This window comes from Oryx dammah, unplaced genomic scaffold (assembly GCF_014754425.2).
Source record: "Oryx dammah isolate SB20612 unplaced genomic scaffold, SCBI_Odam_1.1 HiC_scaffold_11058, whole genome shotgun sequence".
Lineage (NCBI taxonomy): Eukaryota > Metazoa > Chordata > Mammalia > Artiodactyla > Bovidae > Oryx > Oryx dammah.
Window position 1 is genome coordinate 311,751 of NW_024080452.1, and position 17,546 is coordinate 329,296.

The 17,546-nt window shown below is 39.0% G+C and overlaps 1 protein-coding gene across 1 annotated transcript in view; it reads left to right on the top strand.

Moving 5' to 3' along the window:
- LOC120860374 (acyl-CoA dehydrogenase family member 11) overlaps window positions 1-17,546 on the top strand; it is a 119,678-nt gene that overhangs the window by 8,362 nt on the left and 93,770 nt on the right. Inside the window, exons 2-3 of the mRNA XM_040236175.1 lie at window positions 11,907-12,006; window positions 14,149-14,274. Coding sequence (XP_040092109.1) covers window positions 11,907-12,006; window positions 14,149-14,274 — 226 coding nt within the window. The remainder of the gene's footprint in view (window positions 1-11,906; window positions 12,007-14,148; window positions 14,275-17,546) is intronic.

Here is a 17,546-nt window from a genome sequence, read left to right on the forward strand (position 1 = left end):
ACATATGGCTCTTTTACAGACTGTCCTTGCCTTCTGGAGCCTCTTTTGCCCTGAATGTTGTAGTGCCCAAGATGGCTCTTAACCAGTGACTCATGGGTTCAGGTGTATGAAATTCCACTATTTTTGCTTTAGAGATAAGACAACTCTCAGGTGTACCTTACACTGTTGAGTCCCCTCCTTACCATGAAATCAAGCTGAAGTTACCCTCTAAGGAACTTTGTCTCAGATCATAATTTTGCTTAGCATTCTCCCCTTCCCTGACTTGCTTCTCTCAATTCCTTATTGGTTTCCTAAGCATTTCCTTACTAAGTCGCTTGCACACAAATCTCTCAGGATCTGCTTCTAGTGGACCTAACCTAAACAATAATTATGGCTATGTGTTTCTTTCTCCAGCTACATTCAGGCAAACAGTTGGATTTAACCAGGATGGGGGACTCCAAGCAAATAACATGAAGTGAGAGAGGGCAAGTGTATTAAAGATGTATTCAAGGGAGTAGTTATGTAACTGAGCATCGAATTTAAGCTAGTTAAGGACGGATATCATAGGGAAAGGGGGGAACCAAAGGCCATAATAAGGTAGTATGATTAATGGTTGGTAGGTAGGTCCAGGGATCAAAGAATTGTTGAAATTGAGGTACTAGGTGTGTGAATGGAAAGAGGTTATGATCAGAGTTGCTGCTGCTGCTAAGTCGCTTCAGTCGTGTCTGACTCTGTGCGACCCCATAGACGGCAGCCCACGAGGCTCCCCCATCCCTGGGATTCTCCGGGCAAGAACACTGGAGTGGGTAGCCATTTCTTTCAATGCATGAAAGTAAAAAGTGAAAGTGAAGTCACTGAGTCGTGTCTGACTGTTAGCGACCCCATGGACTGCAGCCTACCAGGCTCCTCTGTCCATGGGATTTTCCAGGCAAGAGTAGTGGAGTGGGGTGCCAGTGCCTCCTCCATGATCAGAGTTAGAAATGCTTAAAAAATAGGATAATGCCATGCTTGAGTTGTTGATAAGATATAAGGTGTGTCCCAGGGCTTTCCACGTGGTGCTAGTGGTAAAGAACCCTCCTGCCAATGCAGGAGACATAAGAGATGCTGGTTCGATCCCTGGCTCAAGAAAATCCCCTGGAGGAGGGCATGGCAACCCACTCCAGTAATTTTGCCTGGAGAGTACCATGAACCAAGTAGCCTGGGGGTCTGCAGTGACTTACCACCACCACCACCACGGTGTGTCCCATAGAATGAGTGACAGGTGGTATAATCACTGGAGGTGAGAATTCAAGGAACTGATAGGCCTAAGAATGAATATCTTTATGGATTTTGATGCCATTAATAATTAGGATGGGGGTAGAGTTTTGGCCACCTGATACAAAGAGCCAGCTTACTAGAAGACCTTGATGCTAGGAAAGATTGAAGGCAGGAGGAGAGGAGGATGACAGAGAACGAGATGATTGGATAGCATCACCAACTCAATAGACATGAGTTTGAGCAGGCTCTGGAAGATGTTGAAAGACAGGGAAGCCTGGCGTGCTGCAGTCCATGGGTTCGCAGAGTCAGACATGACTGTGCGACTGAACAACACAGTGTTAGTAAGAGTGAAAATCCTTAGGCATTGAGGGAGAATGATCTATGAATTAGTGGGTGACTGCAACAAGAATGGGTAGAGGGTGGCAGAGTCTCTATGACATGAAATTCAAAGCTGGGGAAGAGGTGTTTAGACAGGATGGAGGGCAGAGAGCCTGGAACTGGCAATGAGTATCAAGAAGGACACAGACTCAACTTCCAGGTCACTGGATGAGTGATGTGGGGCAAAATCTACCATATAAGAGACAAGGGAAACAGGATCCTTGTGGAACATTCAGGTTTTAGTTAGAGCAAGAAGGTGAAGGGTCCTTTCGGAGAAGAGATTGGCACTGTATGTGATTGTGGTGCTGAAAGACTGAGTTTCAGGGTGCACGATGTAAAGGTGTTGGGAGTTGGGGGCATGAGGGTCGGGGTGAGAAAAGAAGACTAACTAAGGACTATATAGAGCCTTATGGGAATTAGAATGCAGTGGATAAGTGGTGACATGAGCATGTAGGTCTTTTGTTTGATAACATAAACAGAGATAAAGAGCATTATGAGACCAGTCCTTGTGGTTTTAAGACAGCAGTGCTATGAGTGATGGGAAGTAGGAAGAGATAGGTGTTTGGGAATGGGGATAGGCAGTCTTATTCTAAGTACTCCAAGTTAACTTTTTTTTCCCCCACAGCTGATGCCAAAATAAAAAAGAGCTTTGTGTTTTGACATGAATAGCTCTTTCCACTTATTTATTATGTGGATAAAGTGAACCTGTATTATTCTCTTTCTCTGTGTGTATTTAAGTATACAGATGTCTGTTTGTTGGTTTTGTCCATTCTCTAAGTCATGTCTGACTCTGCAACCCCATAAACTGCAGCACTTCAGGCTTTCCTGTCCTTCACTATAGCCCTGAGTTTACTCAAATTCCTGTCCACTGAGTCGATGATGCCATCCAACCATCTCATCCTCTGTCGCCCCTTCTCCTCTTGCCCTCAATCTTTCCCAGCATCAGGGTCTTTTCCAGTGAGTCAGCTCTTCGTATCAGGTGGCCAAAGTATTGGAGCTTCAGCTTCACCACCAGTCCTTCCCATGAGTATTCAGGGTTGATTTCCTTTAAGATTGACTGGTTTGATCTACTTGCTGTCCAAGGGACTGTCAAGAGTCTTCTCCCGCATCACAGTTTGAACATACAAAAAAAGTTCTTCAGTACTCAACCTTCTTTATAGTCCAGCTCTTACAACCATACATGTAAGAGCTGTATGGAAAAACCATAGCTTTGGCTATATGGACCTTTGTCGGCAAAGTGATGTCTCTGCTTTTTAATACACTGTCTGGGTTTGTCATAGCTATTCTTTGAAGGAGCAAGCATCTTTTAATTTCGTGGCTGCAGTCACCATCTGCATTGCTTTTGGAGCCCAAGAAAATGAAATCTGACCCTGTTTCCATTGTTTCAATATCGATTTGCCAAGAAGTGATAGGATTGGATGCCATGATCTTCCTTTTTGAATGTTTAAGTAAAGTCACTCAGTCATGTCCAACTCTTTGTGACCCCGTGGACTGCAGCCCACCAGGCTCCTCAGTCCATGGGATTCTCCAGGCAAGAATACTGGAGTGGGTTGAATGTTTAAGCCAACTTTTTCACTCCTCTTTCACCTTCATCAAGAGGCTCTTTAGGCTCCTCTCTGCTTTCTGCCATTAGAGTGGTATCATCTGCTTGTATGAGGTTGTTCGTATTTTTCCCAGCAAGTTTGATTCCAGTTTGAGCCTCATCCAGCCTGGCATTTCACATGATGTACCCTGCACATAAGTTAAATAAGCAGAGTGACAATATACAGCCTTGATATACTCCTTTCCCAATATCAAACCTGTTCATTGTTCCACATCCATTTCTAACTGTTGCTTCTTCTCCTGCATACAGGTTTCTTAGGAGACAGGTAATGTGGTTTGGTATTCTTTAAGAATATTCCACAGTTTGTTGTGATCCACACAGTCAAAAGCTTTAGTGTAGTCAATGAAGCAGAAGTAGATTTTTTTTTAGAATTTCTTTGCTTTTTCTATGATCCAGCATATGTTGGCAACTTGATCCCTGGATCCTCTGCCTTTTCTAAATCCAGTTTGTACATATGGAAGTTTTCAGTTCACATACTGTTGAAACCTAGCTAGGAGGATTTTGAGCATATTCTTGCTAATGTGAAATGAGTGCAATTATATGATAATTTGAACATTCTTTGGCATTGCCTTTCTTTGGGATCAGAATGAAAACTGACCTTTTCCAGTCCTGTGGCCACTGCTGAGTTTTCCAAGTTTGCTGGCATATTGAGTGCAGCACTTTAGCAGCATCATTTTTAGGATTAGAAATAGCTCAGCTGAAATTCCATCACCTCCACTAGCTTTGTTTGTAGTAATGCTTCCCACTGCCCACTTGACTTCACACTCCAGGGTGTCTGGCTCTAGGTGAATGACCACACCATCATGGTTATCTGGGTCATTAAGAACTTTTTCATACAGTTCTGTGTATCCTTGCCACATTTTCTTAATCTCTTCTGTTTTTGTTAGGTCCTTGCCATTTTTGTCCTTTATTGTGCCCATCTTTGCATGAAATGTTCCCTTGGATATCTCCAGTTTTCTTAAAGAGATCTCTAGTCTTATGCAGTTTATTGTTTTCCTCTATTTCTTTGCATTGTTCACTTAAGAATACTTTCTAATCTCTCCTTGCTATTCTCTGGAACTCTGCATTCAGTTGGGTATGTCTTTCCCTTTCTCCTTTGTCTTTCGCTTCTCTTCTTTTCTCAGGTATTTGTAAGGCCTCCTCAGACAATCACTTTGCCTCCTTGCATTTCTTTTTCTTGGGGATGATTTTGGTCACCACCTCCTGTACAATGTTATGAACCTCCATCTATAGTTCTTTAGGCACTCTGTCCACCAGATCTAGGCCCTTGAATCTATTTATCACCTCCACTATATAATCATAAGGCGTTTGATTTAGGTCATACCTGAATGGCCTAGTGGTTTTCCCTACTTTCTTCAATAAGTCTGAATTTTACCACAAGGGGTTCCAGATCTGAGCCACAATCAGCTCAAGGTCTTCTTTTTGCTGACTGGGTAGAACTCCATTTTGACTGCAAAGAATTTAGTCAATCTGATTTTGATATTGACCTTCTGGTAATATTCATTTGTAGAGTCATCTCTTGTGTTGTTGGAAGAGGGTATTTGCTATGACCAGTGCATTCTCTTGGCAAAATTCTATTAGCCTTTGCCCTTCTTCATGTTGTACTCCAAGGCCAAACTTGCCTGTTACTCCAAGTATCTCTTGACTTGCTACTTTTGCACTCCAGTCCCCTATGATGAAAAGGACAAATGTCTGTAATTTTAATATGTTAAATAGTTATAATTTAATTAATATAGTAATTGTAAATAGTATATTAAGAAGCTCAAATAATGATTTTTTAAACTGTCAGTGAACCGACTTCCTACAAATCAGAGTCCTTCAAACTTCGTGACTCTGTGGAATGTGCTGTATTGTGTTTTGTTCAAGTTGGTTGATTTTTGCAGTCATGGATCCAGAAAAGGCACCTCTGAAGAGATTAGCCACCACTTCCAGGAAATGCCCAGCAAAGCATCTATCATGACGCCTGTTCTCTGATACACTATGGTGGGGTTTTGGACCCTCTCTAGCTTTTTCTGCTGATGTTAAATTCTTCCTTGTCAGTAATCTGATTCTTGGCCAGCCGTTTGTTGCTTCCATTGCAGTTGTCAAGAATCTTCTGACTTCCTTTGATTCTGCCTTGACATCTCTTCTACCATGGCTCTGAATCCTAGTTTGGGGCAAGATTTTTGGGGATATTTTGCCTCTTCTCATCTCCAGCTTTGTATTTTTAAGTCTTTTGATCTATATACTCAATATTTTCTATGCTTAAACACCATGATATTAGTCTTTTAGTCTTCTTTTCTCTCGATCTCTAATCCACAACAAATACATCTGAAGAGCTATTGGCATCAGTATCAAAAGTTACTATTTCAAAGAATGCCATAGCAGTGCCTGTGAGTTCAGTTGCCAAGCTGGTTGTTATCCTGCATCATTGCTCACTCAATTCCATACACCTCAATGAGCATACCAACCTGATTTTAAGAGTAGATATGAAGGTCTAAGTCCACTTGGTATTAACTGCTTGCTATGGTGCACTTGGTCAGAATAGTCATGACTCCACAAGTGGTTTCAAAATTAAAGAAAAAGGAGTGATATCAAAGAACAGTAAATCCTGAATAACTTCAAATTTATCTCCAGACAAGGGACAAGATGGCTATCTTCAGTACAGTTCAGTCACTCAGTCGTGTCTGACTCTTTGCGACCCCATGGACCACAGCACGCCAGGCCTCCCTGTCCATCACCACTCCTGGAGTTTACTCAAACTCATCTCCATTGAGTCGGTGATGCCATCCAACCTTCTCATCCTCTGTCGTCCCCTTCTCCTCCTGCCTTCAATCTTTTCCAGCATCAGAGTCTTTTCAAATGAGTCAGTTCAAACTTCCAGAACTATGTTGAATAGTAGTGGTGAAAGTGGGCACCCTTGTCTTGTTCCTGACTTTAGGGGAAATGCTTTCAATTTTTCACTATTGAGGATAATGTTTGCTGTGGGTTTGTCATATATAGCTTTTATTATGTTGAGATATGTTCCTTCACAGCAATCAGAGCAGAAAAAGAAATAAAAGGAATCCAAATTGGAAAAGAAGTAAAACTTTCACTGTTTGCAGATGACATGATCCTCTACATAGAAAACCCTAAAGACTCTACCAGAAAATTACTAGAGCTAATTAATGAATATAGTAAAGTTGCAGGATATAAAATCAACACACAGAAATCCCTTGCATTCCTATACACTAATAATGAGAAAGTAGAAAAAGAAATTAAGGAAACAATTCGATTCACCATTGCAACAAAAAGAATAAAATACTTAGGAATATATCTACCTAAAGAAACTAAAGATCTATATATAGAAAACTATAAAACACTGATGAAAGAAATCAAAGAGGACACTAATAGATGGAGAAATATACCATGTTCATGGATCAGAAGAATCAATATAGTGAAAATGAGTATACTACCAAAAGCAATTTACAAATTCAATGCAATCCCTATCAAGCTACCAGCGATATTTTTCACAAAACTAGAACAAATAATTTCAAGATTTGTATGGAGATACAAAAAACCTCGAATAGCGAAAGCAATCTTGAGAAAGAAGAATGGAACTGGAGGAATCAACTTGCCTGACTTCAGGCTCTACTACAAAGCCACAGTCATCAAGACAGTATGGTATTGGCACAAAGACAGAAATATAGATCAATGGAACAAAATAGAAAGCCCAGAGATAAATCCACACACATATGGACACCTTATCTTTGACAAAGGAGGCAAGAATATACAATGGAGTAAAGACAATCTCTTTAACAAGTGGTGCTGGGAAAACTGGTCAACCACTTGTAAAAGAATGAAACTAGATCACTTTCTAACACCACACACAAAGATAAACTCAAAATGGATTAAAGATCTAAATGTAAGACCAGAAACTATAAAACTCCTAGAGGAGAACATAGCCAAAACACTCTCCGACATAAACCACAGCAGGATCCTCTATGACCCACCTCCCAGAATACTGGAAATAAAAGCAAAAATAAACAAATGAGACCTAATTAAAATTAAAAGCTTCTGCACAACAAAGGAAAATATAAGCAAAGTGAAAAGACAGCCTTCCGAATGGGAGAAAATAATAGCAAATGAAGCAACTGACAAACAACTAATCTCAAAAATATACAAGCAACTCCTGCAGCTCAATTCTAGAAAAATAAACGACCCAATCAAAAAATGGGCCAAAGAACTAAATAGACATTTCTCCAAAGAAGACATACAGATGGCTAACAAACACATGAAAAGATGCTCAACATCACTCATTATTAGAGAAATGCAAATCAAAACCACAATGAGGTACCACTTCACACCAGTCAGAATGTCTGCGATCCAAAAATCTGCAAACAATAAATGCTGGAGAGGGTGTGGAGAAAAGGGAACCCTCTTACACTGTTGGTGGGAATGCAAACTAGTACAGCCACTATGGAGAACAGTGTGGAGAGTCCTTAAAAAATTGCAAATAGAACTGCCTTATGACCCAGCAATCCCACTGCTGGGCATACACACCAAGGAAACCAGAATTGAAAGAGACACATGTACCCCAATGTTCATCGCAGCACTGTTTATAATAGCCAGGACATGGAAACAACCTAGATGTCCATCAGCATATGAATGGATAAGAAAGCTGTGGTACATATACACAATGGAGTATTACTCAGCCGTTAAAAAGAATACATTTGAATCAGTTCTGATGAGATGGATGAAACTGGAGCTGATTATACAGAGTGAAGTAAGCCAGAAAGAAAAACACCAATACAGTATACTAACACATATATATGGAATTTAGAAAGATCGCAATGATGACCCTGTATGCAGGACAGCAAAAAAGACACAGATGTGTATAGCGGACTTTTGGACTCAGAGGGAGAGAGAGAGGGTGAGATGATTTGGGAGAATGGCATTGAAACATGTATAATATCATGTAAGAATCGAATCGCCAGTCTATGTCCGATGCAGGATACGGCATGCTTGGGGCTGATACACAGGGATGACCAGAGAGATGTTGTGGGGAGGAGGGTGGGAGGGGGGTTCATGTTTGGGAACGCATGTACACCCATGGTGGATTCATGTCAATGTAAGGCAAAACCAATACAGAATTGTAAAGTAAAAAACAAACAAACAAACAAATGAGTCAGCTCTTCACATCAGGTAGCCAAAGTATTGGAGTTTCAGCTTCAACATCAGTCCTTCCAAAGAACACTCAGGACTGATTTCCTTTAGGCTGCCTACATAGCTGCAAACATATGTGACCTTTATCAGGATTGATGCTTTTTAAAATTTTCTTGCTATTGAAAAAAATCTTAATAAGAATATCTACAAGCTTGGGAGCTTGGAGATGCAAATAGAGCCACCTACTAGGATTACATCATGGATTTGAGGCTAGCATGTTGTGAGAAAAGTGTTAATAAAAAAAAAAAACACAAACTTTTCTCCTGTTTCTATAGATTTCCTTCATAGCTCAGTCGGTAAAGCATCTGTCTGCAATGCAGGAGACCTGGGTTCAGTTCCTGGGTCAGGAAGGTCCCCTGGAGAAGGAAATGGCAACCCACTCCAATATTCTTGCTTGGAGAATCCCATAGACAAAGGAGCCTGGCCGGCTACAGTCCATGGGGTCACAAGAATCAGACACGACTTAGTGACTAAACCAACCAACCATAGACAAATTAACTTTCTAACTCTTGTTACTCTGGAAACTTGGTAAGGTGGAGTGTCAGCTGTGTTTCCAAGCAAGAGCACTTGTGTTGAAAGTAACATCTATTTGATAAACTGCATCTGAACTGGAAGGCCTGTAAATGTATCTGGTCAGATATTTTATGCTTAACTAAAGTATCTGGTCAGATATTTTAGGCTTAACTTGGGGCTCTTCTACCTTTAGTCAGTTCTTAAAATTGGTCATGTCTCTTGTTAGAGGACTCCTACTGGAGATGATGGAGTCATCATGGTGTGGAGCATGAGGCTTCTAAGCCAGGGTGGCACCCAGACTCATCCACTGTGGTCTCATTCCTTCAAACCTGAGCTGTCACCATAGGGACACAGGAGTTATAAGGTAGATCCTAGACTGCTGCATGGACCTACTGTAAGGACCTTACTAAAGAAACTCATCTGATGCTACCCCGCTGGCATACTGTATCTCCTGTCTTCCTGTGCTTCTAAGTAAAACCAATGCTAAGAGTCTTTGAGATTTCTTGTCTAGTCAAATGAGTCTACCAAATTAGGTTCCTAACTGAACACTTAAATGCAAAGATTCCATCTTTGTAATTAAGGTTTGACAAATCAAAAGTGTCACATGTTTGATTATAAATCAAGCCATTTCTTTTAGTATTAAATGTCTTGTTCAAGTCCTAACAGTCTTGTTCAAGTCCTCAAATAGTTATGACCTTTGACTCATTGATGATTCTTATCATATTGATACCATCAGTGGATTCCATACTATATGGAGGCCTGATGTTTAGATTGGTAAAATGTAGTCAGTACTTTGTTCACAGTGCACAGTGTTGATGATGGTCTTCCCCTGCTGGGATTCTGCTTTTTTTATCTTTTTTGTCTTTGTTAGAACCATGGACGGTGGATACTTGCTCAAAGGAGATGCTTTTAGTTTGGTGGGGTTTTGTTTGTTTGTCTGTTTGTCTGTTTAGATAAAATTCATGCTATGTTAAACTTGAAATTTTAACTATTTTAAGTGTATAATATAGTGGTTTTTATTAATTCACAATATTCTGCAGTCATCACCACTATCTAATTCCAGGAAATTTCCATCACCCTACGAAACTCTTATCTCACAATTCCCCCTTTTGCCCGTCCCCTGGAAACCAATAATCTACTTTCTATCACTATGGATTTACATATTCTGAACATTTCATAGAAATGGAATCATATTATATGTGACCTTTGTTGACTTTTTTTTTTTTTCACTTAGCATAATGTTTTCAGAGCCAATCCATGTTTTAGCATGTATCCAAACTCCATTCCTTTTATGGCTTAGTAATATTCCATTATATGAATATATCATATTTTGTTTATCCATTCATCTGTTGGTGAATATTTGGATTGTTTCTACTTTTTGGTTGCTGAAAATAGAGCTGCTATGAATATTCATGTACAATTTTTTGTTTGAATGTGTTTTCAGTTCTCTTGGATATATATGTTAGAGTGAAATTGCTGGGTCATATGGTAACTATATATTTAATAAAAAGCTTTTAGTTTTCCTTTTATATTTCGCCTTGGTCATTTACCATCACAAAACACTAGTGCTTCATAAATGACTGCATTATCAGAAATGCATCGAAGCAGACATTTGGCATTAAAAAATGTCTTTGTAAGGTTCATTGCCACTTGACTCTTTGGAGCATCACAGATAAATTGTCCCATGGCAAGACAGACAACACAGGGGCTTCCCTGGTGGCTCAGTGGTAAAGAATCCACCTGCCAATGCAGGAGACATGCATTTGATCCCTGATCTAGGAAGATCCCACATGTCACAGAGTAACTAAGCCCGTGAGCCACAACTACTGAGCCTGGTCTCTAGAGCCTGGGAACCGCAACTACCGATTTCACTGCAACTACTGAAGACTGTGGGCCTAGAGCCTGCACTCTGTAACAGGAGAAGCCACCTCAACAAGAAGCGCATGCACCACAACTAGAGGATAGCCCCCGCTCTCCACAGCTAGAGACAAGCTGCCACAGTAATGAAAACCCAGTACAGCCAAAAATAAACAAATGAATTTATATTTTAAAAAGATTAACAATACAGCTTGATGTTGTCCCATTTGCTGACACTGTGGCAATGATCTTCACTTTCCTATGCTTAAAGGCGCTCACCTGGGTGAGCTAGATGGTGCTTTTTAGTATGATTGCTGGAGAGGATGGGTTTTGCTTATCTGAGTAAGATGTAGACACTGCAGATGCTGCTGCATTCAATCTGCTTTTGTTCTTTGCATATGGAGGCTGGAAGCCTAGGGTAAAACTTAAGAGAAAAATGTTTTTTAACTTTATCTTATTACCTATTACCTCAGGGATTAATTCTTCTGCCTTTTTAGTTGAAAACCTCTCTTTCATGCTATTGAATTCTTTAAAAGTTGGGTAAATGAAGGTATAGATTAAATAATTTTGGCAGCTGGAGTGTATTTTCTTAGCCCGTGTGAGAATTTCTGTCCACAGAGCAGAGAAAGTCAGTGCCCTGGTGTCTGTGAGTTACCTGGGGCACTATTGCACTTCCTGGCCCAAATATCCACTCTAGGACCTTGCTTATCAGAATTCCCATTTCAGAGAGCTGTACTCGGAGTTCTGTCTCCAATTGCAGACAAGGGAACAGCTGTTCCAGCATCTTTTAATTAATTTGCTGACAGATCCCCTACAATCTCTTCTCCCAGCCTTTCTTTACTTAGATCTAGACGTTTTTCTAGGGATACTTCTGATAAAACTCATGATTTGCACGCGGGAAGTAAGATCTTCTCTTCTACCTGTGTGGATTATAGATTTTCCAGCTGCCACTGTGTTACCGTCTGCTATATATAATCCAAAAATGAATGTTCTCAGCTGCTGGTAGCACCCTCTTGGCTTTCTAGCATTGAAGTGGATTTATTTTCATTTTGTGTTTTCTTCTGAAATTTCAGCAGAATGTGGGAGAAAAGAAAAATATATCTTTGTTATTGGCCTTTTCTCTATTCTTATCTAGAGCAGGACAGTCCAATCCAACCTTTCATCTCCAGAAAGGCTTTCAAGCATATGTACTCAGAAAAAAACCACCTGGTTTACTTCTTCCTAAAGCACATAAGGTATGATATACAAATGCAATGTTAAATTCCTTGTTGACTAATAAATGCATTTTGATACTCACAAAACAATTTAAATTGCTTTTAAAATTACTCTCACAATTGTTAAATATAGAGAATGAATTTTATTTCTTAGATGAAAATTTCACTTGAGTTGTATTCCCACCCCCTTTTGTTTTTATCACTGATTTGAGTTTGAAATCTAAGGCTGTGTTTAAGCTGGTAATCTTGAGCACTATCCAGTCCTCTTGTGGGTTTGATTCCTTTGTATACAGTTAGCTAGAAATACAGTTAGCTAGAAATACAGTCACCTGATGAATATTTTCAGAGCTGCTCATTTATAGATGTTTTGTACTTCGATTAAATTATGTTTTAAAAGGTACATTATTATATCTTATAACAATATCTATTCACTGAATACTTTAATATATTTGATGTAATAATCCTCTAATATTTTGGTGATAAAAATAAATATTTGAATAATCATAATATGCTGTGTAGGACAGGGAGGCCTGGTGTGCTGCGATTCATGGGGTCGCAGAGAGTCGGACATGACTGAGTGACTGAACTGAACTGAATATGCTGTAAATATTAGACAGTGAGACTTATAAAAGATTTTTGTTAAAAACTGATTCTTTTCAGAAAACATATTATCTATGGATTTTTAGAGAAAAGAACATTAAAATCATGATGCATATTTTGGATATTATTATAACCATGTATAACAGATTATACATGCTTCCCAACCCAAACTGACTGGAGATGGGCCACTGAAAGGTGGGTTTAATATCACAGTAATGGAAAATGCAGATTCTGACTATGATATTCCTAGAAAATGAAGTGACCTGCATGCTTAAGATCCTAAAAGTTCAGTAACTTTTCTTAAGCCTCAATAAGGCATGGATGAAAGAGAATCCCCACCTGCAGGGAGAGATTTATGCCCCAGTAAACAGCTGGATTTGTCTCTCTTCTTGATAATACCCTGGATATCTAGAAGACATCAGAACATAACATAATGCTTTCAGCCCAAAGATCTAAAGTACTTTTGTTTCAACTCCTTTCATTTTCCCCAGATCTGCACTGGAAAAAAGCAGTGTTCCCACATGACATCTACTTTATGAGCAGCCTCCACCGCCCCATGCCACCCCTATTTCACAGCACCAGAAAGCTGCTTTCTGTAGCTATTGGCATCTCTGACTGCTCTCACCTTGGTTATGGGTTTAGTCATTTCCCTGCTCTAGTTATTGCAGCAGTGGCCGGTTCATCCCTCTGGTCAAAGTGAACTGCATGGTTTCTTCTCCTTAGAAGTGATCAGCCTGAGTGTGGGGAAGGGGACTTTGCAGGCAGATTAGTTGGCATCAGTGTTCTGCTATAAGCTGTTTCCCTGGGTTCTGAGTGATAAACGTGTACATCTTTCCCGGTTGAGGAAGGCCTTTTCTTCACCTATCTTAGCTGAGCTTCTGTGTCAGTACCAAGTTGCTTCTCATTATCTTCTTACCCAGTAGTTATCTTGAGCTCCATGGCAGCCCTGGGTACCAGGAAGAATCCCCACACCACTGCCTTGAAAACAAGTACCTCCATTGATCTCCAGACAGAGTGGGTACATTTCCTTTCTACCAGCACCCGCAGGCTTCCACCAGTACCCTGTAGTTGACTGTGCCCAGAGCATTGAAATAGAGACTTGCCTGAGCCCCATGGTAGACTGGAGAGGGATTGGTGGTGGGGAGCAAGAGCAAGAGTGGATCAGCAAGCAGGGACTGATAAGAAAAAAATGGTTTTTTTTTTTTTTTTTTAATGATATCTGCAAAAGTTTATGGTCAGAAACTGTCACCTTCATATTATCAGTCAGATTAAGCCCCACACATAAGCCTGTCCTTTTAGCCTAATTAGCAATTTTTGTTGTTGTTTTTGTTTTAGTTGCTAAGTTCTGTCTGACTCTTTTGCAAGTGCCAGCATAATTTATAATTGTAATAATTGCACTAAGACTACTTTTACGGACAATACTAAGGAAATTATTATCCTCTGGGTTATATTGTTTGTCACATTTGTTGATACTGTTTTAAAATTAATTTCTAGCCTTAATTTTAGCTCACAAGTAATTATTAAATTTCTAAATTTCGGATTTTTAATTCTCATCTTATTTAGATTGATAGAGAATTTAAAGTCCAGAAAGCCTTGTTTTCAATTGGATTCCCTGTTCCCAAACCTTTATTGTACTGCAGTGATCCGTCTGTCATCGGAACAGAATTTTATTTGATGGAGCATGTACAGGTAAATTAACACTTAATTGTACTTTGTTGCTTTTATTTTTAGTTGTGAAATTACATGTTAATAAATGATAGTTTATCAGTCAGCATTTTAGGTAGTTTGCTTTGCAAGGGCTTAAACTTTTTTTCTTTTTATTAAAGCAACAGAAATGTATCCTCTCATTTCCAGAGGCTAGACGTTTGAAACCAAGGTGTCAGCAGGGTTGGTTCTTTATGGAAGTTTTTATTTTTGTTTTGCTTTTTAAATTATTTTTTATTGAGATACAGTTAATGTACAATATTATATGTTACAGATGTATTACATAGTGATTCACAATTTTTAAAGGTTATACTCCACTTAGAGTTATTTTATTTTATTTTATTATTATTTTTTTTTTGGCTCTAGTCTGTGTTTTATTTTTTATTATTTTATTTATTTATTTACTATTCTTTTTTTTTTTTTTTTTTACTTTACAATGCTGTATTGGTTTTGCCATACATCAACATGAATCTGCCACGGGTGTACATAAGTTCCACTCCTGAACCCCCCTCCTACTTCCCTCCCCATACCATCCCTCTGGGTTATCCCAGTGCACCAGCCTCAAGCATCCTGTATCCTGCATCAAACCTAGACTGGTGATTCGTTTCTTACATGATATTATACATGTTTCAATGCCATTCTCCCAAATCATCCCTCCCTCTCCCTCTCCCACAGAGTCAAAAAGTCTGTTGTGTCCATTTGCATCTCTTTTGCTGTCTCGCATACAGGGTTATGGTTACCATCTTTCTAAATTCCATATATATGTGTTAGTATACTGTATTGGTGTTATTCTTTCTGGCTTAATTCACTCTGTATAATCTGCTCCAGTTTCATCCACCTCAATAGTACTGATTCAAATGTATTCTTTTTAATGGCTGAGTAATACTCCATTGTGTATATGTACCACAGCTTTCTTATCCATTCATATGCTGATAGACATCTAGGTTGCTTCCATGTCTGGGCTATTATAAACAGTGCTGGGATGAACATTGGGGCACACGTGTCTCCTTCAATTCTGGTTTCCTCGGTGTGTATGCCCAGCAGTGGGATTGCTGGGTCATAAGGCAGTTCTATTTCCAGTTTTTTAAGGAATCTCCACACTGTTCTCCATAGTGGCTGTACTAGTTTGCATTCTCACCAATAGTGTAAGAGGATTCCCTTTTCTCCATACCCTCTCCAGCATTTATTGCTTGGAGACTTTTGGATCTCAGCCATTCTGACTGGTGTGAAATGGTACCTCATTGTGGTCTTGATTTGCATTTCTCTGATAATAAGTGATGTTGAGCATCTTTTCATGTGTTTGTTAGCCATCTGTTTGTCTTCTTTGGAGAAATGTCTATTTAGTTCTTTGGCCCATTTTTTGATTGGGTCATTTATTTTTCTAGAATTGAGCTGCAGGAGTTGCTTGTATATTTTTGAGATTAGTTGTTTGTCAGTTGCTTCATTTGCTATTATTTTCTCCCATTCCAAAGGATGTCTTTTCACCTTGCTTAGTTTCCTTTGTTGTGCGGAAGCTTTTAATTTTAATTAGGTCCCATTTGTTTATTTTTGCTTTTATTTCCAGTATTCTGGGAGGTGGGTCATAGAGGATCCTGCTGTGATTTATGTCGGAGTGTGTTTTGCCTATGTTCTCCTCTAGGAGTTTTATAGTTTCTGGTCTTACATTTAGATCTTTAATCCATTTTGAGTTTATTTTTGGGTATGGTGTTAGAAAGTGTTCTAGTTTCATTCTTTTACAAGTGGTTGACCAGTTTTCCCAGCACCACTTGTTAAAGAGACTGTTTTTACTCCATTGTATATTCTTGCCTCCTTTGTCAAAGATAAGGTGTCCATATGTGTGTGGATTTATCTCTGGGCTTTCTATTTTGTTCCACTGATCTATATTTCTGTCTTTGTGCCAGTACCATACTGTCTTGATGACTGTGGCTTTGTAGTAGAGTCTGAAGTCAGGCAGGTTGATTCCTCCAGTTCCATTCTTCTTTCTCAAGATTGCTTTAGCTATTCGAGGTTTTTTGTATTTCCATACAAATTGTGAAATTATTTGTTCTAGCTCTGTGAAAAATATCGCTGGTAGCTTGATAGGGATTGCATTGAATCTATAGATTGCTTTTGGTAGTATACTCATTTTCACTATATTCATTCTTCCGATCCATGAACATGGTATATTTCTCCATCTATTAGTGTCCTCTTTGATTTCTTTCATCAGTGTTTTATAGTTTTCTATATATAAGTCTTTAGTTTCTTTAGGTAGATATATTCCTAAGTATTTTATTCTTTTCATTGCAACGGTGAATGGAATTGTTTCCTTAATTTCTTTTTCTACTTTTCATTATTAGTGTATAAGAATGCAAGGGATTTTTGTGTGTTGATTTTATATCCTGCAATTTTACTGTATTCATTGATTAGCTCTAGTAATTTTCTGGTGGAGTCTTTAGGGTTTTCTATGTAGAGAATCATGTCATCTGCAAACAGTAAGAGTTTTACTTCTTGTTTTCCAATTTGGATTCCTTTTATTTCTTTTTCTGCTCTGATTGCTGTGGCCAAAACTTCCAGAACTATGTTGAATAATAGCGGTGAAAGTGGGCACCCGTGTCTTGTTCCTGACTTTAGGGGAAATGCTTTCAATTTTTCACCATTGAGGATAATGTTTGCTGTGGGTTTGTTATATATAGCTGTTAGTATGTTGAGGTATGTTCCTTCTATTCCTGCTTTCTGGAGAGTTTTTATTGTAAATGGATGTTGAATTTTGTTAAAGGCCTTCTCTGCATCTATTGAGATAATCATATGGCTTTTATTTTTCAATTTGTTAATGTGGTGAATTACATTGATTGATTTGCGGATATTGAAGAATCCTTGCATCCATGGGATAAAGCCCACTTGGTCATGGTGTATGATCTTTTCAATGTGTTGTTGGATTCTGATTGCTAGAATTTTGTTAAGGATTTTTGCATCTATGTTCATCAGTGATATTGGCCTGTAGTTTTCTTTTTTTGTGGCATCTTTGTCAGGTTTTGGTATTAGGGTGATGGTGGCCTCATAGAATGAATTTGGAAGTTTACCTTCCTCTGCAATTTTCTGGAAGAGTTTGAGTAGGGTAGGTGTTAGCTCTTCTCGAAATTTTTGGTAGAATTCAGCTGTGAAGCCATCTGGGCCTGGGCTTTTGTTTGCTGGAAGATTTCTGATTACAGTTTCAATTTCCGTGCTTGTGATAGGTTTGTTAAGATTTTCTATTTCTTCCTGGTTCAGTTTTGAAAAGT